Here is a 25,438-nt window from a genome sequence, read left to right on the forward strand (position 1 = left end):
ACCTGGAATATTGTGTCCAGCTGTGGCCCCTCAGTTCCAGCAGGACAGGGAACTGCTGCAGAGAGTCCAGCGCAGCCACCAAGATGCTGCAGGGAGTGGAGCATCTCCCGTGTGAGGAAAGGCTGAGGGAGCTGGGGCTCTGGAGCTGGACAAGAGGACACTGAGGGGGGACTCATTCCTGGGGATCAATATGGAAAGGGGCAGTGTCAGGAGGATGGAGCCAGGCTCTGCTGGTGACAACCAGGGACAGGACAAGGGGCAATGGGTGCAAACTGGAACACAGGAGGTTCCACTTAAATTTGAGAAGAAACTTGTTGGGGTGAGGGTGTCAGAGCCTGGCCCAGGCTGCCCAGGGGGTTGTGGAGTGTCCTTCTCTGCAGACATTCCAACTCGCCTGGACACCTTCCTGTGTAACCTCAGCTGGGTGTTCCTGCTCCATGGGGGGATTGCACTGGATGAGCTTTCCAGGTCCCTTCCCATCCCTGACATTCTGGGATTCTATGATTCTTTCTCCCCTCGTTGCCCTCCATGTGAGGTAAAGGAAGATGTATTCTGATTTGAAACCAGGGCTTTTGGGGAGAGAAGGAGGAAGGGAATGGCAACTATCCCGTTAGAAAGGATGGGAAAGGGGACAAGGCAGGGTTCTGCTGAGGATCATGACAACTTGGGAGGAGAGCAGAGAAGAGAAAAAGAGGAGGGTGCAGTTGGGTAAGGTGAGACCCAGCAGCGGACAGTGAGCTGGTTTCCTTTCCATGGGAGCTAGATACAGGCAGAATAGGTGGAAAATAAGGGAAGAACTTCCATGAGAGCTGGTCAGAGGTCTGGTGAGTGTCAACCATAGAAGGGTAGAGAGGTCTCTACCCTGCTGGGACACACTTTTCCTAGAGAAGACGTAGTTGAATTCCTGGGTCTTGCAAACAGCTCCACTATTGTGGAGGTGTTGGCCAAGCACTGCCATTGTGCAGAGCATGACCACAAGTGGTCAACGCTGAGACACAGTTCTGAAGAGCCCAGTCCTGCTCACAAACCGTCAGTCCACCTCAACGTGACAGGTCATCTCCATATACCTTGATAGGTTTCCAAAACTCCCAGTGCAACTGCCCCTGATGTCAAGAGAAGCTTAGGCGAAAGAGTCAGGGAAGGAGGAGTTGACATAGGAAGGAAGGTCTGCTCAAACCTCAAGTCTGCTCTCTTGTATATTAACAAAAATATAAGGTCAGTAATTATACCATACAGCTATGAGAATCACAAGGTCAAGTCTGCATCATGGGCTTTCAAGGTCATTGTTATTTTGGCTTGCTAGCAACACAAAAGTGAGCAGGCAAGTGAGGTTTTTCACAAGTGTGTAAATCAACTAAGCAATAGTGATTTTGTGTTTGGAAAAGAGAATGCACTTCTTTTGCCCTAGGGATGACTTCTTGTTGCGTTTCCAAGTCCCTTTGTGATTAATAAATGCATTAGAGCTTCTATAAAATTGCAAAAAAATCTTTTAGAATGGGAAGTGGTAGGCAACTTAATAATGAGAGCTTCTGTAATACCATATTCAGGTGTTTTGGTTTGACTGAAAGATTCTGAGGCATGAATAGAGTGTTAAGGTATAGAAACCATATACTTATAATCCAAAGATCTTCAGTTCTGATCACTCAAATTTGTGAATTGTCTGATTCCACTCCTTTCAAGGAGAATATTTTTGAAAACACACACACACACACGCACACACAATCTGTCCTTGTTTTGACACCAGTGCTCTCATTGCTATGTTATTTTGAAAAAAAAATATATATATAAAAGAGAATGTAGCAATGGCTATTAAGAATGATGATACACTGTTCAGTAGGTAGCAATAAAATACTCTGCATTCCCCTATTCACCTTTTAAGGATGTGGTTTGAAATGAGCGTCCATAAAATGTACTATTCTTCACTGGTTAGTAAATGTTATTGATGACGCTGCTGCCTCAATAAATGTTTTGTTAGAGCTGTGGAACATTTCTATGTTAAAGTGCGACCAAACATCTTGGAGTGGCAGACATCTAAATAAATGAAGTGTAATGTTGCTGAAACAATGAGCGACTGGAAGGTGAGGTAGATTCTATGAAATATCATATATTTGGGGTGCACAACCCACTTTCCGTAAGCTACTACAGCGTGGAGAGAGATGATTGTAAAAAGGGAGACAGCTTGGGTTGCAGCATGTGCTGGCTGGAAAGAAGTAACTATAAAAACAATAGGAAAGTTGCCAGGGCACACCTCTCTGTGCTAAATATGATTAAATGTAGTTGTGGAAATATAAATATAGTTAAATTTATTACAGAGAAACAATTGGAAGGGTATGTTTGTTTTCTACATAGCATGAAAATACACTTTTCCGTGCAGAAGCATTGCCTCAACAAAAGCAGCAGGAAACAGTTTTCCACTTAGGATCATAAAAAAGAACATCTTGTTTTGTTGAATTTTGTCTTGACAAATTACATTACAAGTTATAGTCTAAGGATGATGCTGTTTTAGGAAGGGCTGTATGAATCTGGTGCTGCTCCTCAAATGCACCTCAGAGGAGCTTTGCAGACCAGAGATGTTTAACAGAAGCATGAAGAAGTAAATTCAGCCAAAGACCAAGTGGTGACACAGTAATAACTGCTCAGTTTTTCTTTAAATTATTTTTATTTATTCATTCATGACTGATTCCACCAAATTGTAAAGGGATTGTTGTAGCCATCTTTCCGCTCCATTGCACTATGTTTTACAATGAAAAGAGTCAAACTGAAAATGTACAAGATACTTTACATTTCATGAACTGTATTCTAGATACTGTCATATTTATCCCATTGAATTATTTCAAATTTCATACTGTTGATGCTAATAGCAGCAGTCATTCTGTTATTTACAATGCAATTTTTTAACTTTTACCTAGGAGGATGTGAACATTGGGATCTGCTTAAGGCTACTGGAGAAAACTGCCAAGTAAAAATTAACTTGGAGAGTTTTGTTTTGCATTGCAGAACGTAATTATAGTTATCCTATCTTATAACTACAAATACTGAAGAAAAATATATACCTAGCATGCTAACATGTAGATATCTCTGGCATCTATGTAAGTTTAAACATCATTTGAGGCAGAAGGGAGGGATACTACACGATGTCCATAGAGAAAAACACCGTAAAGAAACAAGAAGTCAGTAATGTCAGCTCTAGATTAATATTAGAGTTGCAAAGAGAAACAGGCACATGTTGCTAGAGATAACTGCACAAAACTCTGCAGGTTTTCAGAACTGAAGTTTGGGGGGGAATTCTTGAGATTGGTGAAGGAGAAAACTCGAAAATTATGAGACAGACTGGGAGATGAAGTCACCAAGAGTGGTAAGGTAGCTGAAATGTATTATTGTTCATTAGAATTTGTTTATGAAGAAGAACATTGAAAGGTAGAAAGACATTTTCTTACATTGTGTGAACTTGCAGGTCAGTCTACATATACTGAAGGAAGGATGGTCAATGAAAAGCAAACAAATCCTAGGCTTTTATTAATTGATTATTTTACAATTATACTCAACTAAGTCTAGAGACATCGCAGAACAACAAAATTAAGCAGGTGTTAATCCCAAGTATGAAAATCAGCCTGGAAAGCTCACTACGGTTGACTGATGGATAGTCTTGAAAATTTAAAATAATCCAACAATAGACTAAGTTACTTGATATCAAGTGACACTTCATGGCACCTTCTGAAATTTCTCCTAATATGTGAGAGTATTTCAAAGAGATCATAGGGAATTTTGAATCTCTATGTGTATTAGTGCTCTAGTGAATGGATGTTCTCATAATTTTGAAAAGCAATGGTCCTGCCTCTTGGTCATTTTCCTGTCATGCTATTCTGTGGTGCCTTTTTAAATGTAGAACTAAAACACACAGACAAACCCATATCAGAATATTTTTAAGGAGACAGAACAGAAGGGGGTGGACAGGGGAAATCATTGCTTGATTCAACCTTAATTTCAGCTCCAAGTGAAGGGATGGACTCAGCCAAGAATTCTTGTGTGTGAACAATTGACATCTCCTGGACATGGGAGAAATCAAGGTATCGATGCAGGTATGTCCAAATAGTTGTGGAAACAAAATTATCAGATTAAGCCCTAAATACAAGTTCAAGCCAGAGTACCCTCAATATAAGTAGAGTTCCAGTCTGTGAAATGATCCTTCAGAACAGCTTGTGGAAGTGTCTCTGCTCTTCTATGGAATCCAATATTTCTGTTTGCTCTGGACATGTGGGCAGTTATCAAACCAAAAATCAGTATTTTTGCATTTTATCACTTGAAATCACAGACTGACCATGTACCTTTAACCATGTACCTTTAGTCTTGACTCATACTATCGAAATTTTATTGCTATCCCTTTCACTTCAGACAGACAGTTGGCAAAGTGTAGTTTTTCCTGCAGCCAAAGGGCCTACTTTTTGATATTCAGACTTTCTAATAGCCTAACAATCCATTTATTGCAATGGTAGTTGAATTAATTACGAGGACAGGTTGTTTAGTTTTTCTGTGGTTCCAATGAAGATGAGCATAGTTTAAACATTTGTGAAGGTTAAGTAGTTCTCATTCAACTTTATAAAGTATATCACTTATTTTTCTTTTTAAAAAAGTAAGTCTGCAAGTCTTCTAATTTTCCAGTGTTTGAGTGATGGTGACCATTTCTACCATATTAAATTTTTATAGTGTTTGCCTTAAAATGCTGAATTATTTCCCTTGACCTGCAAAAATGGATGGAATATTAAGGGCACAAATGAAGAAAAAGTTAATCTGATGCAGTACGGGATGTAAATGAAAACACAGAATTTGGAATGGCTTCTGTGCAGATGTCTGGGGAGTATATCTGTTGTTTGGATGTACAGTGAAGCCATTCTCAGCAAACCAAAAAAGATAGAAAATGGTGGTTTTTTCTCTGTACCCAGCTTAACAACTTTTAACAGACAATTTAATTTTACAGTCTTCAAGATTTGGGAGGAACAGGAGGCAGGTTCAAAACCCGCCAACCCTGCTCAGTAGCTCAAGCTGTAAAAAAGAAAGGGAGCAATCCATTACACATAAATAGCTGTAGTTATCTAGCTTGATCCACGTTGCGGTTTTATTCTTCTCACAAAGTCAGCACTTGAGATTTTCCTTCTAAATTAACACATACATTTACACTTTCAACAGTCCAACCCTCATAGCAGTGTGGCTGTAACAGAGGAGAAATCTACCAGATTCCACATTTTTGTGTAAAAGGAACATAAATATGGATTTGTGACATAGATCTGTGTGTGCAAAAAAAAAAAAAAAAAAAAAAGAGAGAAAAAAAGAAAAAAAAAAGTGAAATGTGAAATGTACTTTTTAGAAATAACTCTTGTAGTATGACACTTCCAACAGAAATGGCATGTGTGATTATATGTGTAACTATTAGCCAAATTTTTGAAATTAAGAAGTACAAGATTGTTTTTTGGGGTGGAAAGAGGTATGTGCAATGGGGAGAGGCCTGAAGCACATCCTTTTAAAAAGCCCAGAGTAAAACTGGACAACTTGAATTATAGAATGGCTTCAATCTTACAGCTGGTGATTACCCTCTGTGCTAATAAAGAACAGGTCAGCCCAAAAGTTATATATTAAAGCAAGCAGGATCTGTCTGGGGACAGGCATTAAAAGAACATTTTCACTTGGAAAATAATGAATGCATAGGACAGTCTTCTAGGTGGTATCACTGGAAACAAAGACATGGGTCATTCCATAAACAGTTGGGTATTGTTCAGAAAACACAGTATGAAAATGAGCTGGAGGTTGCATGAACCCAATATCCCATTCTCAGATATACCTTTTATCTGGTATGTCCTAGTTGGGCATTTGTTACTTGATACCAGGTGTTATTGCTTACATGGAAAACGCTATCAATTTCTCTTAGTTTGTGTGCGTTTCAGCAGTCTGAGAGAACAAATCTGTGTTGAAGTGCCCTGAGGATGGTAGGAGTTTGTGTGTATGGGACTGGCCTCAGTGAACTGTAATTTGCTCATATTTTTAACCTGGATACTAACTACACATCTGTAATAATGTAGCTCAGAACCTCTTAAGGCAAAAAAATGACCCAAGATTCCACATTCTGTAAATATTTACAATGGGAGTGGGAGCGGGGGTGTTTGTCATCTTTATTTCCACCTCACTTTTGCTGTGTGAAACTGGTTACAGCGATATGACTTCTATATTGGTAATTCACGTGCTGTTTAGAATAGAGCTGTATTCATGCTCTGGGGTTCATGTTCTTGGAATTGTCGTCATTCTCAATGCAGAGTCATAGTATTTCTGGAAAGTTATGTGAAACATCAGTTAAAATTTGGAACTAAAAAAGTAAACAAAAATTACATGAAAATTTCTGAGCTTTTACCTAGAATTTTTTCTTGGTGCGAATAATCTTGTGAAGACTCATTATGACGTGATCGAACAATAATATCATTATGATGGTTTTTCAGATGAAATAACTCTATCGTCTGGCTGTAGATGCGGTTTGAAAACAAGTTGGGTGGGTCGAAGCACATCAAGTGAGTCATGTCTAATTGTCAGGATTGTGTCTTTAATAACTAACAATACACCATACTTAGATGAAAGAAGAGCAATGAAATAGAACCATGGTTTGTTGTACAGGTTTTTGACATGGAAAAAAAAACATGACCAGAAGTGACCCAGTAAGAAATTTATTATTGTTTTTTTCTGAATGTTGTTCTAGATATGGGGCCCAAATGCTCTAACTAGAGCTACCATAGGTCTTTCAATACACCAAAAGCCTCATTGAGACTGGATTTAAAGTAATAACTTCATGCAGTGTGCTTAGATAATATTATAATTATGTTTATTTATCATGGAATTACTTCCATTTTCTTCTTGTACATTAAATAAATATATGGAATGAGAGTAAAAATCTAAATCACAGTGAACTGGTCTGTTCTACTTCCAGCGAAGAGAAAAAAGATGCAGGAAATCCTCTAAGTTTGTGTCTGTGTTAAAGGAAAACTTATTGTAGGATCAAACCCACTAATTATTCAGCAGTTCTGAGACTACAAAGATCTCAGGCATTTAAAAAGGAGAACCAACACTAATTCAACATTGCATTGAATATCTGTCAAAATAATGCAGTGGGAATGAATTTTTTTCTGCATTTTTTTTACACATTCCACGCTTTTGCTATTTCCAAGTTGACTTTTGCCTATTCAAAAAAGCGGAGTAACAGATAATGTGTATAAGACTCAAATCTTTCAGATTGCCTTCTCCTGCCACTCAGGTAATTGGAACTGAAATTGCAAAACTGCTAAAAAAAGAACTTGGAGGATGCTTTAGAATATGTTCAAAAGGCGCATTTCTTCCAGACTTACCTGAATGAGGGCAACGTGCTTGAAATATATTCCCATAAGAGTTTACATTAATAGAGGCGTGCTTGGGATCTGATACAGCTAAAGGAAATGCTTCCTTTTTAGTTTTTATAATAGAAGTGTTATACAGGATGAGAGGCGCCGTGATCGCCAGAGGTAACTGACTGGTTTTGTGATGGAAGAGGCTGCTGACTCTCCAAGGTACAAAAAAAAGTATTTTCAGGCATTTCACAGTGTAAACACCGTGCGGGACTTCACTGGAGCATTGAAACCTGCAGTACTTGGTGACAGTCTGTGCCATGCAGAGACGTGGGTTATCCTTCATTCTTTCCAGTCTACTGAGAACACAACCAAGGGACAAAGCCTCAGGAAATACGATTGTCTTTTTAAGCTTAAAGGGCAAATGGATGATCTTGTGCTGAGAGCGCAGTGTTTGGAGCTGCAGGCCTCAGCCCTCTCAGTGATTGTGCCAAAAACCGTGCAGCCAACATCGTCCCTCTGTGCTGGGCACTGGGGAGGACAAACCTCGAATCCTGGTGGCAGTTCTGGGCCCCTCACGCCAAGAAAGGCCTTGAGGTGCTGGAGCGAGTGGAGAGAAGGGAACGGAGCTGGTGAGGGGCTGGAGCACAAGTGTGATAGAGCGGCTGAGGGACCTGGGGGGTTCAGCTGGAGAACAGGAGCTGAGGGGAGACCTTCTGATCTCTGAACTGCCTGAAAGGAGCTTGGAGCCAGGGGGGTCGGGCTCTGCTCCCCAGGAACAAGCGCCAGGAGCAGAGGAAACGGCCTCAAGTTGCACCAGGGGAGGTTGAGGTTGGATCTGGGGAACAATTTCTTCCCCAAAGGGCTGTGGGGCATTGAACAGGCTGCCCAGGGCAGTGCTGGAGTCACCGGCCCTGGAGGCATTTAAAAGATGTGTAGATGAGGTTCTTAGGGACATGGTTTAGTGCTGGGGTTAGGTTAGATTCTGGTGTGACTCAAGGATCCTGGGGGTCTCTTCCAACTGAAGTGATTCTATGGTTCAAGGACATAGGCTAGTGTGACGGTTGGGGTAACAGTGGGACTGAATGATTCCAAAGTTCTTTTCCAACCTAAACAATTCTATGATTCTTAAACATTTGCATTTTCAGGGTGGTGAGGGGTTGGGTAATGTGTATAATGCAAGGACTTGGGTAATAGGTAAATGAGGCTGTAAGGATTCTCTTTGAAAATTATGAGAGCAAGCCGTGACTTGAAGAGAAGGCCATGGAGTGGGTGGCATGGCCTGTGTGACATGGCAGTGGTGGGAATGGCCGTGTGTCCCCGAGCTGCCAAAAAAGACATTCCAGCTCCTGAGTGCAGATCTCGGAGGGTCTCACGTCAGCCTGGGGCTGGCTGGTTGCTTCACCATGGAGGTGCCCCTGCCCCACCAGCTCTCACCCGCGTCTGAGGATGTGGGTCAGTGTCTTCTGTCAAAACAGAAGCCAGAGGAAAAATAAAAAGAGCTGGGAAGCACAAGGGTTAATGCTGCATAGTCTGTGGGTGCAAACAGGGCTCTGTTAAAAATGAAATGGAATTGGGTGGAGGTAGATAAAAAGAAATCTGAAATAATTGTTCTGTGGAATATGGCCTTTCCACACAGGCAGAAATCTTTCTCTTCACTTCTGTCTGAAGAGAGAGTCAAATAGAGAATCTCATCTCTTAATTAGAAAGAAAAATACTCATCAAACACATCTCATCACTGGAAAGCTAATGATCCACAGCTGCTAGTCTGAAAGGGCAGGCTTTTTTTCTGAACAGTAGGAAGTGTTAATCATTTTGGATGAGATTTCTTTTTAAAATATACTGTAGTTTGCAAAAGAATAGGATATTCAATATTCTAACTTAAATTATTTTTTGAAGTGTTGTACACCAGGGATAGTGTCATGTGTCTCCCTGAATGATCATTTAATGCCTCTGTCTCTCACTAAGAGTATCAACTGATGTGATATTGTAAATGGCCAGTTCATGCCTGTGACTCTGAAAATCTTGATCTCATGGGGGAGAAGAAAAAAAGTCCTCCCTTATAGTCTTCTATGTGGGAAATGGCAGCTATATTAAACTGTAACCTTTGAGACTCCCACTCCTCCCTTAAAATAGTTGGCTTGTTTCAGTAGTGATGAGGATCCTTTTTTTAGACACGAGTTAGAGCCATTATTTCTTTGGAGGAGATCATACCAGACACAGTCCAAGTTCCACTGGATGCTTTATAGGCATGGACAAGTCCCAGAACTGCCCATTTAAGATTGTTCCTTAGTTTATCTAGATTTCTTTTATCCTATAGTTATTTAATGAATGGATATGTAGGTTTTCTTCCCCTTCATGCACGAAATAAAGTTTTTTATGTATAACTTCCCTTCTTTCCTCTCCCTCAGCTGTCAGGCCCTTCATGCCTAAGAACTGAGCCCCCAGATTTTGTTGCTATTCTGCACCAGATTTTGGGGTTGATCATGTTTACTTAAAAGTTTTGTATAATGTTGAAAATCTGCTTGTTTTGGGAGTACATTTCTCTTCTGGGGAGGACATTGCGGCCATTTTGCTTATGGTGCCATCACTTTGCTGATCTTGCACAGCAAAAATCTCACCTGTTTTGCAAATATAGAGTCTCTGTTTGCCTTGTCCCAGGCTGAGATGGGTGCCTGAAAGGAGGAACAGGTTAAAATTCATCCAGACAAAGTGGAAATGAAGCTGACAGGTCAGTGAAATCACCTACAGGAGGTAGTCAGTGTAACATGCAGTTCTTCAAAACGTATGTCCATAGAATCATGAAGAAGTAGTATCTTAATATAACATTTTAGTGGCCTACAGAGTACAGTACTGTAAGGAATTAATACTCTAAAGGATCTTCAAGTGAGGAGTGTTTGGATGAGAAAATTACATTTTGGAGATCAACGTCCACAATGACCATGGTCTTCAGTCTCTGGTCAGGTCTGTACCTCCTGAGGCTCCCTAGGTTTTTGGCTTCTTTTTCTCCGGGGATTATTTGGATATTACTTGATTTTCTTTCTGTCTTTCTAACAAAAGTTCAGATAAGACTGTAAGAAAGATGGTATGCATTGCCACTTCTCAGCAATTCATCTCTAGTATTTGCTTTTCGGATACTTGGGTGTTGTTTGGCGACCTCCAAACCTTCTTCAGCATTTATCCACTGACTGAGGGCACTTCTGGAGTTAAAGGATACAAGGGGTTTTTGTTTTCAAGATGTAAATTCCACTGTAAGCTGACTATATCAAATTTATTGCATCAAATCCCCTTAGATCTTGCTCTCAGAAGGGTGATTAACAATCTTACAGAAGGACTTTCAAACTTGTTGTTCATTACCATTTATAACAGATTTCCTTTTAAACTAAGCAACCTAAAAATAAGACACTTTTCTTTCAAATAAAGTATTAACTGTTAGAAGTCTCAATATTCTCTTACACATGTCACACACACTGCTTTTTCAGTTCTTTTAGTATTTATCACGTTTGTCTTGCACTCTCATAGGATTTCCGTATACATAGCACTCAGTGAAAGCAAGCAGGTGGCTAAGTTGAGATGGGATGTTACATCTTGAGACGGGACATTACTTAAAATACAGACTTTTTAATATATATTTAATAAGAGCATTTTGTTTTATCACTAAACAAAAATCCATCAGAAGACTATTAAAATCCCTGTTTTCTTCTTACTCGGCTTTATATACATCTTGGTAACTGATTTGGGAAAACAAGCCTTTTTTTAGTTTGCCTAGGTATTGGTATTGATTTAGGTTTGCTAGTTCTGTATTGCAACACCTTCATTTATTTTAGTAGGTAGGAAAAACACCAATATTGAAAAACTTAACTATTTGGATGAAAAAGGCATAGCAAGGTTTCTAGGTATATAGCCATCTGTGGTACATGGTGTGGTTTGCTATAACACTTCCAGGTTTGGTTTTTGACATATTAGAAGAAAACAAACCCAAGTTATGGCTAAAGGTGGCTAAAATGAGGTGGGGTTTGTTCATAAGGAAAATTCCATCTAATTCCAAACAGTTCTTTCCTACAAACCAGTAGTTTTGCAGCAGCAACAGCATTCCTTTAAATCCTATTTTCTACGAATCTGTGCTCAGTACAGTTTTACCATGCTTTCACTAAAATAGTTGTACGTTTTTAGCTTTCAGTGTGATTTTTAGCTAGTTTTCTGTACAAAATGGTGGTTTTTTTAGATTTAGTTGTTATATTTACTTCTGCTTGTTTGTGTGACATTACTACAAACTGACCAAGTTCTTCCTTCTAAACAGCAAATTTATTTCTATCTGTGGAAATAATTAACCTTTTCTTTCTTGCTTTGTGATCTTAATTTTATGCCATTTTGCATTATTTCATCCACATAAGCATTATTTTATGAGAAAAAATAATATTCTTCTTAGACTACACTGTTTTCCTTTTGCAAGAATTAAGGTACAAGGCAATGGGAAGTGTAGCAGTTGTTTCATGCAGGTAAGTGGTTAAACCACTTTCCTGCCCAAGGAAAAGTGGGTTTCTTTAGAATCATTTTAATTTGTTGGTCTTAACTGTGCACAAGAGTTTAATGTAATGCTGATTTGATTCACTTTTTTTTCTCTGCTCTGTCTTCTAGCTTTTTCTTTTTGTGGTCTGGAACTTTGAGCTCTACATGATACCACTGGCTTTGTTGTTGCTGCTGGCATGGAACTACTTCTTGATCGTATCAGGGAAAGATAACAGGCAACATGATACAGTAAGTCTTCTCTTCTTCAAGTGCATACATGTCCTTTTCTTTTTTTAACTAGATAAAATTTTGCAACTGAGTTTTAATACATTTTTTTAAATATGACATCTTTTTGAAAATAGTTCACAATGCTCGATGGACACTTTTCCCACCTGCAATTTAATGTTTCTCCACCTGTCCAATAAATGTGCCTGTTTTTGTTGAAAATGTCGTGTAAAAGTGCAGTAGAACATGTACCAGCCTCAGAATCTGGTTTGTGTGGGAGCAGAGATGAGAGATTTATTGGTCAGGAGAAGGAAAATTCTTTTAAAATGGTTTTGTGTGGCTAAGTCCTTATGTTGCATTTATATTTCACATATTGAAGTTAAAGGTTAAAATTGTTCCAATTTGTTAACAGTTTCAGAATTTATCACAGTTTATTGGATTTCACAGTTTATCATTAACATTGAGCTTAATATAAGCCTTTTCTTATTTTGTTCTCCTCATCTAGTGCCATCATTTAATTAAATGAACGTAGTTGGGAATATAAAGTAGCAAACATTTACTAATAACTGACATTTATTAATAATAAAAGCAGATTTTCAGAAGTACATATGAAAAGTTCAAATTGTGTTCTGTGCTGTGCAGATTTCCTAGTATCGAGGCATCTTAAGGAATTTGCATGCATTTTACTGCTGATCTGCATGAATTTGATGTGTGTATCAGTTTTCATGTCCCAAAAGCAGTGTGCTGTCTAGGACGTTATGATCTGGTTGGATAAATGGATGGGTGGAAACAAAAACCAACAGGTTAGATACTTGATCTTGAAGAGTAGTGGTTAATGGAGGTTGCTAACAAGTGGAGTACTAACAAGAGGAGCACTAACAAGTGGAGTACCATAGTGCACAGGACCTGTCCCGCTTAGTATCTCTGTCAATGACCTGTAGATGATGGAGTGCACTCCTGTCAAGGGTTTTGGTTATGAGAAGGATCAGTTGATAACCTAGATCTGCCAATTAATGAGACCTTGTTAGGCTGGAGGAACGAGCCAATGGGAACCTCATGAAATTCAAGAAGGAAAGATGTGAATTCTAACTCTTGGGAAGGAGTAGTCCCTTTCAGTGATACAGGCCGGGGATGGATTGCTCTGATGAATTGGTCCCGGACATCTTGGAAACCTGCAAGATAAACCTGATCCAGCAGCATGTCCCAGAAGGGAAGAGCTGACCTGTGTGCTGCTCCAGCAGGAGCACAGCCAGCGCAATTATCCCCTCTGCTCAGCACTTGTTATGCTGCTTCTAGAATAGGATTTGGCACCCCAGGTCAAGAAAGGCATTGACTAAATTGAGTGAGTTCAGTGGTGGGCCACCATGATGGTGAGAGAACTTGAAGACTTGCCCCATAAGGAGAAGATGACCCTGGAGAAGAGAAGGCTTCAGGTGACGTGAACAGCAGCCCTCCACTACCTTCAAGGAGTTACCAAGAAGATGGAGCTGGGGCCTTCAAAGTGACGTGTGGTATAAGAGACAACAGGCATAACTTGAGCCTGGGGAGCACTTTCTGCCATGAGGATTGTCACACAGTGGAAGAGGTTGCCCAGGGAAGTCGTGCAGTTGCTGTTGGAGGTTTTCAGGACCTGATCTGAGCTCACGGCTGACCCTGCTTTGGGCAGGAGGCTGGAGGTCCCTTCCAGCCCAAACTATCCCATGACCTGGTCTCTAGCATCTGCAGTTACTAGAAACTGGTACAGCCCTGGTCCTGGCATTGGTATTACCTGTCTACATCACTAAGACTGTTACTCTTCCAGGGGTCATCTAAAATTAAGAGTGGGAATGATAGAGGTATTCCCTAATCCCAAAGGTTGTTACATTTGTGGAAAAAGCCTAAAATCAATATTTAAAAGATGCATTGCTTAATCACAGCCCTTAGTCTCCTGCTGCCTGAAATGCTTAAAGCTTCTCAACCTGAAGATTTTATGAGCAACTGAAATCCCTTGTGAAAGGAGAGATTTCACTTGTGAGCCGCAATACACTTCATTTCTCTCTGAAATACCACCTGCCTGTGAAGATTAATTGGGTCATGTAACTTTTCTAACAAAATAATGAACCTACTGATGAGCTCTCTATTGAGGACACCAAATGCTGCTCTAAAAATGTTCCTCTTGCTGAGATTGCTTCAGACCAAGCTATACAGCTTATGTCAACCAGTCACGTTCTTCCCAAATATTTGATATCAGTGCCATTAGTTACTAATTTTTTTATTTAGATTTTATCATAAGTAAGTTGGGATCATATTTTTAATGAATCAAACTTAATTATCATCATGGTATCTGTCTTCTGTGAAGAGATCTGCAGATTTTTTTGATTTCTTTCTAATTAACTCATAAACCTTCAGTAACATCACAAACCCTTAGATCAGGTCATTACCACAATGTCATTAGATTAGGAGTAATTTTAATATTTCTGTTTTCCTAGGAAGAGTGTAAATATTAACTAAATTAATTAAGCAGTGTTTCCTAGTGGCTTGAGAATGCTTCAGGATTTACATGATCTGGCTTCTGTTCCCAGGTCTCCAGACATTCCTGGTGTGCCTCAGTGAAATCATTCACTACTTAGGAATATCATCGATCTTCAGAAGTTACTTTGAAATCCTTAAGCTAACGATAAGACAAAAAGATAAATACATTAGTTAACTTTTCTTACTGAACGCTAGACGTTAAAAATTGCATGTCGTGTTTACTTGTGTAGAGTCTATGGAAAATACATACATTTGAGACCTTCAAAAGTAGCTCTGCAGAGTTAGTTTTCATTCTAATTTCTCAACAAGAAAACAGTTATCAATTGTCTCAATAATTTAGGCATTAGACACTGCACTCTTCTGCAGGTCAATGGGACGGTGATCACTAAGGTTCTGTCTGGATATGGCAGATGGACCAGCCTTAACTCATCCTTTTTTTATTATCTCGATAGACAAGGTATCACTTGCTCTGTCCTCTTGGGCACCAGTTTCCTTGAAGTAGTTTGGAATTTACTTATTTTCTCATCTTATAATTCACCTGCAGAATGGTCTGGGCTGTTCTGTCACAACGTGAGCCTGCGCTGCCCATTTGAGTGTCAGTATCATTATTTTGCCATTTACTCTGACTCATAATGTTGAATGTACAAGTCCTTTCATGAATTAAAAGTGCAATGAGGTTAGGGCAAGGGGAAGACACAAGTGTATTTACTAATAGAAAATAAGTCTGATGGAGAGGTGAAGCAATGTATTTGGTGTTTTTGCTTTCATGGATTCTCTTTGTAGGGTTGATCATCATTGGGGTTTTAGTCAAACACTGCAACAAATTTGAAAAAGAAGTCTTGAATTCCCTGCCTTTTATACATTGAGATCAAGATTAGTTGTGTTTCTAAAAGACATGCTTTCATTAAATACAAACTCTTGCATTGTTGGTGTAAGCAAAGGTAGAAAGACATGGGTTTAGTAGATGGTTCTCTAAATCTGTGAGAAATCAGAACTGATCTAAAATGAATGAATTTCTGGCACTGAGTCACAGGACAGGGGTAAAAACATCACAGAATAAATACTTCCTTCCAAAATTAAACAAGGAAAAAACTGACTAAACCAGCATTCCGGAAGCTTTCCTCTGGAACCGTGTGTTCCTGAAACATAACTGGCTGCATTTTCTCCAAGGATCCCTGCACTTCCCCGTTATCGTACTTCTAAATACCTGACCTCACCAGGTAATTTATTTTTAGCACAACTGCTGTTGTCATCTCAAAGCATCACCACCTAAACACAAAAGACTGAGTGGATCTTATGGGGTTTTTTTCTTGATTTTATTTTGTATTTTCCCCAGCATCTTTTTCACATCTCTGAGGGAGACGAGAGGTACCAGCTACTGCCACTTTTCTGTCCCTGCTGCTTCTTGTCACCCACGCTGGATCTATGTGTTGGGGAGCAGCGTGGAAGTGCTGCCCCTATACATTGCCAGTCTATGGCAGGTATAGGGTGGTGGAGCATGGCATGGTGACAGACCACCCAGAATCCTTGGGGAGAACAAGGGTAGAGGCAGAGCAAAGGACTGGCTTATTTCATAGCAGCCTTGACTCTCTGGGAACCCTAAATCACATCTTTCAATAGATGGACGAACAGAAAAGTTCATCCTGCACAGCTGTAATTGAAAGACTTCTAGATATATCGAAACTAACAAAAAGTGTGCTGGGGTTTAAAGCTTCTTTTCAGTCTTTTTAAGAAACTACTTAATATTTTTATGTTTTCAAATGCATTGTACAAAAAAACCCTCACCTTTATAGCTTGGAGAAAACAGCAGCACTGCTATCTGAGGTCTTTTTTCACTTGTATTTCTAAGTAAAAGTCACAGTTATTAGAACTGCATGAAGTTAGTGGAAAAAATATATCTTTCTTTTTTTTTTTTCCCTGCTTTTCTACTTCAGGCTGTGTTCTGGCTGCCTGCTGGAGCTGCCTAACTTAAGGAATGGTCAGATAATCCCTCAAAGTGATTAAAAATGTTCCCACTCTCCAGCTGCTCTTGCCCCCTTTCCTGAGATGAAACAGTGGATTGTGTGGTTGGAATGTGTCATATTGCGAATGAAACCTGGTTTGCATAGTTATCTATTTTTTTTTTCCCTCTGTATATTTAATCCTGACTGCCACAATTAGGACAAACTCTGACAGACTCTCAGTTGTTGGGCCACAATTCTTAACTTCAGTAAGAGGCACATTGGATCTCCTCCGGTGACAATTGCAAGGTCTTGTTCTTCCTTGACTGCACGGGTAGCAGACAGGGAGCCCAGGAGGTCGTCTTCTTCATACTGCATTGAGGAGGAAGGGCTGGAAGAGGAGGGGACAGATCTGGCAGGTCAGCAACCATTTGTGCAGCTGTTATGGACAACAGTGGCTTGTTTTTTACAACTATGGGATCCTCCTTGAGGACTGAGAACCTCAAGGGAGAGGCAAGATCTGTGGGGAAAAATCTTTTCTCCGGAAGGCTGGCCAACATGATGACAGCATTAAACTAGAGGGAGGTGAGATGACCCGTGATCAAGTGAAGAAGCTGTGATCTAAGTTGGCAAACCAGGTGTGCAGGGTGGATGGGAGAGACCTGAAAAACCAACCAAGCAGGGCAGAGGGTGCCCACCCCAGGTGTAGGCACACAAATAAGGAGATGCTGCTCTGAAAGAGGTTCTAACACCCTTTCTGAGAAGCTAGCATGCCAGAGGGTCTCTCCCTGTGGTGTCTGTACATTAGTGTGCACAGCAGAGGAACCAGGAGGAGTTAGGAGGTCCATGTGCAGGTACATGCGCACATGACCATGAAGATGTGGTAGGGTTACTTTCACGACCATCATGCAGTGGGTGTGTACTGGCTCTTTAGTCAGGACAGGCCAGGAAGGTGAGAAGGGGCAGCTGCCGTTCAGCCTAGCAAAGGAAAGATGGTGAAGCAATGAGATCACCTGGCAGACAAGGAGAGGATGAGCAAGCTGGGATTGCTCTCCGTGGAGAAGATGAGGCTCAGCAGGGATTTTGACAATGTGTATAAATACTCAAGGGAGCAGAAGAAGAAAGAGATGGGCACTTCTCTGGTGCCCTGTGACAGGACAATATCAAGGGGCACAAACCCAAAAAAGCAAAATTCCACCTGAACACAAGAAAGCACTTTTGCATTGAGTGTGGTCACACTCAGGACTAGGCCATCCAGAGAGGTTGTGGAGGTCCATGGCAATATTGAAGACCTCACTGGACATGGCATTGGTCAACCTGCTGAGGGGTGACCTAGCTTGGGTAGGAGGATTGGACAGGAAGATCTGACTGAAGTTACTAATTCTTCCCTCTTTTAGGCCTCTTATTTGTTAGCTATATTTCCAAGGAATTTAAAATTAATAGAACAACGTACATGACTGGAGCTACCTACGAATGTTCTTCTGCCATATGTATCCCTTTGGAGAAGAGGTTCAATCACTTCCATTTCACATCCTGCATCTATAGTTAACACTTAGAGCCTTTAAGGAAATATTAGATAGCTAATTTCCTCTTGAAGTTTTGAGTTGCACATGTCATTGCATAGAAAATCATGGTGAGCAGCTGGGAGTTAATGTGCCATACACAAATTCTTATGAATCTCTATAATAGAGTGTATACGCATATTATTAATCTTGTAAGACTGATATAAAACAGCACAATACATCTTTTAATTTCACTGGAGATTCTTTTGCAAAATAGGCTTTGATGACTCATGTTTCTAGAGTGTATGTTTCTATTAAAATTTAGAGCTGGACACATTTAGGATGAAATTTTGAGAATAGAAGAAAAATAACTTTTGTTAAAGACAACCTTTCATTTTGAGATTTTAACCAGTTTCCGTGAGTACTTTTTATGTAGTGCTGCCATACCATATGTATACTCAGATTTTTTTATTTCTCTTTATGTGTCTTCTGGAAAATACCACATTAAGAAAATGTGGGGGGGAGAATGGAAAGAAGGATGGTTATGAATATATCCATCTCATTGGATCCCTTCTTTCCTCAAGAAAGGGTGGTAAGCTTTTTTCTGGGGGCAAGACAACCGTGTCTGTCAGAGATATTGGTGAATTTGGGTGGATCGCACCACTTTGCTTTACGTTTAATACAGAAACCAGCCCCTCCAGAAAAGTGCCTGACTATAACCACCTGTTCTCCTGCAAACTGAAAACTGATTTACCAAGAAAATAAACAAGGTAGTGACTTGATTTTTCTGTGGTTTTTTCACATTACGGTGTTAAAGCGTGGAAGCATGACTCCACAAAGTTCTTAGACTGAAAGGGTTTCACCTGCAGATGAATACATGACAAACACCAAGTGCTTCAGTTCCGTTGCCTGTGCAGTACTGAGGTTTTTTGTGCTTGGCAACCAGATGTCACCAGTGATTTCTATCTAAGATTGAATTCTCGCTACAAAAATATGGGGGAATAAAGTAAATCAGTGTCCATGCATTCTAGCTAGAGTGCCTGGAATATGTCATTTGCGCAAGATGATACTAAAGGTTGTTGTGAGGTTGGCAATTACCTCTTGACGTCATTTTGACTGCACTTTCCTGAGAAGTTTTGCCTCCTGTGTGGTGGCAACAGCAGCGGCCACAAAATCTCCAAAGCACAGAGCTGGTGGGAGAATACAGAGTTAGGCATAAAAATAAGCGTGTGTCAAGCTCATCTGATTCACGGAGCCTCAAAAAATGAGGAGAATACAGTTGTTTTTTATAGAATTACTTCAGGCGTTGTACGGAAAATGTTTTACCTTATATTTGCTAACCGCTAATTAAACTTATGTCTGTGCACCTCAAAATAAAAGTGACTCTCCTTCTGCTTCTGCTCGAGCCGGGTGGTGACCAGCCCATTGCTACAAACAATACAGCAAAGTTCTCGAGCTTTTCTTAAAATGTGCCAAATTGGCTGAAATAATGAACTTGCTCTCTGTTGTCAAGAATAAGAAAAGTTAGCAGAGCTTTGCAAGCAGGTCATGGTCTCCTGTGCATTCAGTCTGGGTTCAGTTCTGCTAAGAACCATCACTGCCTTCCTGCAACTGTTTATTCTTTCTATACTATCCATACAGTCAGGAAGGAAAAATAGGCTATAGTGTCCTGCTACAAGAGAGGGTGGGATTATTTTTTTAAATAAATCAGAAAAGAAACATGAAAATGTCAGCTTAATCAAGCATTTAAATTTTATTAATCAAGTCTAATTTTTATGAGTGCAAATAATCGCTGAAGCTGGACAAATTTGCTCTAGATTGCATCAGAAACATAATTTTAATATTTAATGGCCTGCTGAATTTAAATGGAGAATTATCTTTATGAAACATGCTCTTCATAATTTGCCATTAAATGAGAAATGAACAAATCAACATAAATCTTACATAAAGGTTATTTAACTAAATGTTGGTACTATAAATATTTTAAATGCATTATGCACTAATTTAACAGTCACACACTACACTATATAAAGATATAGGTTGGGCAGAAAGCATTTCTCTCCTGCAGCATAATCGAACGTAATAGTGCAAGTGGCGACCTGGGTTACGGCTGAAAGAGACTCTTCATGCTGCAGATATAAACCCTGCATCTGAGGTTTACATACAGAATCAGAGTTCTCATCCCAATAGCACTTAGAAAACCAAATGCACCAAAGAACTTGAATATTTGGTCAGGTTTTGGTCACCTGAAAACAAAACACCAAAATCCCACTCTAGATACCTACAGCATTTAAAAATATTGTGTGGGTTTTTATCTAGAACAAACCGATTGATTTTTAAATTTCAATTTTGCCACATTTTTTCAGGTGTAACCTTCCAATATTGTAGGCATCTAAAATAACATTAAATTTCACTGCACATAGAGGCATTTTTTTTTCTATGAGACTGTATTGATTTGTTTTGTTGTTATTTTTTTCATTTGCATCAAGATTAACATGGGAACAAGATTCACTTGAGAGGTTGTACCGGCTATTATAAATAATCAATATATACAGCCAACATCAGCTTAGTTTTTAGTAAAAATTCCCAAAGTCATGTGAGATTTGTATTAATCTTTGGTTTGTTTTTCTTTGGCTTTAGCACATTTTAATTCAACCTAGACTTTCAGAACTTTGGGATTGTACTGCAGTTTAAATGTATTTACCCAAATGTATCAACACCTGGAAAAGAAAAAAAAAACTGAAATTACAATAATATGTATATTATATGCATTGTCACATGAAATACATAACACAGCTTTTTTCTACCAAAAATCTTGTGACCTCCAAAATTGAATGTAATAGACTGTGTCACATCTACAGGCCCAAAATTATTTGGATAAATGTTGTTTTATGAGAGGAGCATATCTGGTTCTACTATAATCTCAAAACTACTTGAAGAGGAGCAATAACAACAGTGGAAACTGATACTGAGCCATTGTGTTGTTAATAAGATAGTTTGTCATGAGGTTTTGTCCAAGAATTCGAGCTCACAAAATTTTGTGAGGGTGTTATTTTTAATAGTTCTGCACGGTAAACTTGCCATTGATATTTAGGCAAGCAAAGAACGTGTTGTTGTGTTTTGTTTTGTTTTGTTTTCATTCTGCTGAACTAAAAATGAAGCATTCTGAGATAAGAAAAATCTGACATTTCAAGTGTACAGTACATGTTGAAGCCTTTAGATGGAGACATACTTCAAATAAACACCTAATATTTGGTTCATAGTGCATTGTGTAAATACAAGAGCTAAAATAAATGAGAAGCAAATATCAAAAGAAACCTACAGAAAAGGGCCTACTATTTGTGCCATTTTTATGTTAAAAATGACTTAGTTTTAACTACTTTGGCAGCTGAACATTGAGGGCACATAAAGCTGGCAACAGGAAAAAGGTTACATGTTCTTGTGTAATAAACTGTATTTACAGCGCATGCATGTTGCCAAGAAATATATTATACTGCAAATAAGAATTCTGTTGTTGACATTACAGAGCTACACGTAATCAGAAGCATGCATCAAAAGGCATCTGATAGCCATATTAAAGTCTCATTTCCTATTAAGAATCAGACTAAATTACAACAAGGGCAGTTCCCAGAATAAGCTAACAGAATGCGTTCTGTTAGAAGAAATAATTGTATTTCAGTGTCTTTGTAAAAATCAGGAAGTGTTTTAGCAGTAAATACTAATGCTTTTCTTTTTAGTCTGCTGTCTTCCGTACTGCAATATATTCAACCTTACTGGCAAGCTTATCACACTAATTATTATTACATCTAGTGGTTCAGTTATCTTGATCATTATTGCAGATGAAATATCCGTAGGTCAAAACATTAGTGGTATAAATCAGGATCAGTTGTATTCCGGATATACTACACTGTTAAATCAGAATCTGTTCATTTGATTTTTATTTTCCTTATAAATGTGATGTAAAAAAAAAAAAGGTGGACATTTTAATTAAGCTGTTCCTCCTGTAAAGTTTCTCCTCCACAATTCCATGGAAGAAGCAGATGTCACGTTGTGAAAACGAGCACAAAATTGGTGGTGTCGCAGTTTACTGGCAATGGACGTCTTTGCTTCAACTTGAGCTACCTGGAAATGACCCGGTAGAGCCCAAGTGGTGTTACACATCCTTCTTAATCCATACACACTGCACAATGTTATATTACATTTACACATAAACGCTGAATTGAGCGACACACAAACATACAGTACAGTTCATGTCTGGTCGTTCAAATTAACATGATGATAACACGATACTGGCCACGTTTCATTGTACATCTAAAATGCATTTAATTTGGAAACAAATCTCATTCTCTTTTTTGTTTTGTTTTATGAATGTTAATACCTATATGTGAAAATACAAATGGCTACTGATACTTTGACACCGTAACATGATATAGCACAAAAAGTGTTTTGTTTTTCTTTTGAAACCCCCTATACTTCAAGGGTTACACCAAGTAAGTTACAAGCAAACCTTGAGAAGTGCTAATGGGAGTTGGAGGGTGTTGCTTCACATTAAAGAAGAGTATTAACAGTCCTCAGGATTATCTGCAGTTAGTTGCCTCTCCTTTTACTTTTTTCTTATTTTGCATATTAGCTCAGGGCAGATAATCTGGTATTGTTAACATGCGAAGTATCTTCTGTGCAGGTTTTTCTGTGGGATCAGCCAAAGAAATTAAAACAGAAGACAATTTGTAGAGTGACTTGTGGTTTGCACATATTGTATGGGAAACTGCAGGCTGATGCCAAGAGTGAGGGACCTTTCATTAACAGTGGTGTTAAACTTCAATGTGCCATTTTTCCGCGGAGTCTTTAAATCCAGGAGGTGTTTTAAAGTTCTCTGCCATCATGAGGTTTGCATTCAATGTTCCTGTAACTAGAATCCAACCTCACATTGCAGGTGTTGAGATTAGATGTGAAAATTAATTATTTTCTCACAGATCCCATCATGTTTGATAGCCAATGGATCATCTTTAGAATAAATGCAAGTTGTATTTAATTGCCAGCTTCCTCAGAAGACTGTATTCTAGTCCAGAAACACTGGGGTGGGTTTTTTTGGGTTGAAAATGTGGTGGTTTGGCTTCTTCCTGGTAACCCAATGTACCCGCCGCTGCTCCAATATCCTGTGGATTATGGATCGTATGTATAGACTGAGTTCCTCAAAGAGGGTGGGAATGGATCAGGAGCAATGGCAGTAGGTAAGAATTACACAGCTTGCTCCTTCTGATTAATTAGCTTTTAATAGGGCTATTTTGCCCAGGAAGGATCTTTGCAACATTTAAACATCATTTAAACATCATCTGCTTATTGTTTGTCCATGAAGCGGCTGATGAACTGTATTTGGGGCCGCCTACGTCTGTTTTTTAAAATGTCATCTGTATTAGTATTACATTCAAGGGACAGTACCGAGAAACAGGTTCTTTCAAGACCTTCTACCACTATGCAGCATATAAGTCTGTGACAAGTGACATTACAGAAGGTCATGTCACTTTTAACTGCTTGCATTAGATCTTTCTGATTTCCCCAGTGCCCTTCCTTTGTTTGATTAATACTACTTGATTTCAAGCAAGGTATCGGAAAGCATAATTTAGAGTGGGTATTCCAGGGGCAATCTGAGATTTTTGCCACAGAACTTTGAATAACGTAACTCCAATGTTCTATTTTATCTTCGTGTGCTTTTTCCTGTCCTCCCTCTCTCCCTCTGCCTCCTTCCCTGTCTCCTCCCTCCCCCAGGTACAATGCTTAACACAGAGATCCGAATAACTACCATGTTCCTTCAAACCAGAGCAGCACATGTGCACTTTATTTGAATAGCAACGAGGCAGAATCAAAGGAGAAAAAATTCCATTGTGCGATTTTTTTTCCTACAGAATTCCTGTGACAATGTTAAACTGAAATCTGTTGCTCAGATCCGCTGTACCTCTCTTGAACAGCCTTGCTTTGTTCTGCAGAAATAGATTTTATTTCAATATACAGCTTTTGTAAGGCTTCAGTGTACTGATTCTTAATATACCATAAGATCATGAAGAATCTACTTTCCTTGTTTTAATTTCTGTCAAAGTTCTGAAAACACTTGTTTCGGTGGTTTGATAAACTGTATTATTGTGTCCATATTGTCTGAATCCCTTTTTTATTTTCTTTTTACTCTTCCTTTTGAATTTCAAGACAAGGGAAAGCATGAGCTCTGTTTCATATACTTTAAAGAATCATTTCTGCACCTTGGGCATGGGAGCACTTTTCCTGCATTATATTTTGATACAATAATTGAATCTGTTTTCCTTTCTAGACAATTCAATACTCTGAAGCTCAATGTAATTGATGATATGACTAACCTAGAACAAGAGAGTAGACTGGTAGTGGCTTTTGAATTAAAAGTTGGAATGGAGAAGCTGGAAATCTAGGCTCAGTCCTGGGCTTCAAGCGATTTCAAAGGACTTTTTATGTCCCTTGAACAAGATAACATTTTGCCGTTCTATAGAAGCTTGTAAAATAGTTTGAGATCATTAGATGGGGAAGAAGAGAAAAAAAAAGAGTTTGAAGTATTATTATCTGGATAATTTAGAATGGGTATTGTCATGCAAGCAATTGCAGTGAGGTGCCATCATTTGCAACAATTTTAGAGGTTTCCAATTCAACTAATTGTCTCAACGCCAACTTTAGTGCTTCTGTGAGACAGGCATTCTGCTGTTCAGTCCTGTCAAGACAGGGAATTTCTGGATGTACATAAGAGATCTTCAAGTGTATTAATGTTGAAAAGTAAGAGACCTAGTGAGTTTAGTCAGCCTCAGGCGTAGGCAGCATCTGAGTCAACAGATTCAGGTTTATACCTTGGGCTTTAGTCACCTAATAATGTAATTACAGAATTTTTTTGGCGTGTGGCAAAACTGATTTAAGAGGGTTTCCATCTCACTGCCACCCTTAACCACTTGTTTTCATCCTCCCTTCTCAGTTCATGGTTTCCTCAGTAGAGCTGATGCCACATTGAGGGACTGAATCTGTCCAGATTAAAAGTTTTAGACTGGGTCTTTTTGAAGAACTTGATCAGGCCAATGATGTAGATTACAACTCAGCTTCCCAAACACTTGGAGCAGCCCAGGGAAGGTCACGGTGAGCTACCAGCAGAGGAGAGGAACAAGGACATGATGCAGACGAATGAGAAACTGAAAACGCCTTTGCATCTGCAGGGAGGTCCATGAAGGTGGGACTTCTCGGTCACCTCCAAGTGAGATGTGTGAAGTGATGTACTGAGCCAAGCAGGAGCTGACAAGCATTTCAACAACATGCTCTCAATGTTTCCCTCCCTCAGTGCTGAGAAGTGTGACCATCCCAAACTCCCTGGGCACTGTCTCCAACCCTTTTTCTT

At 39.3% G+C, this 25,438-nt stretch overlaps 1 protein-coding gene across 1 annotated transcript in view; it reads left to right on the forward strand.

Moving 5' to 3' along the window:
• MCTP1 (multiple C2 and transmembrane domain containing 1) overlaps positions 1–25,438 on the forward strand; it is a 273,536-nt gene that overhangs the window by 208,742 nt on the left and 39,356 nt on the right. Inside the window, exon 16 of the mRNA XM_080362212.1 lies at positions 11,994–12,113. Coding sequence (XP_080218338.1) covers positions 11,994–12,113 — 120 coding nt within the window. The remainder of the gene's footprint in view (positions 1–11,993; positions 12,114–25,438) is intronic.

The sequence above is a fragment of the Nesoenas mayeri genome (assembly GCF_963082525.1).
Source record: "Nesoenas mayeri genome assembly, chromosome: Z".
Lineage (NCBI taxonomy): Eukaryota > Metazoa > Chordata > Aves > Columbiformes > Columbidae > Nesoenas > Nesoenas mayeri.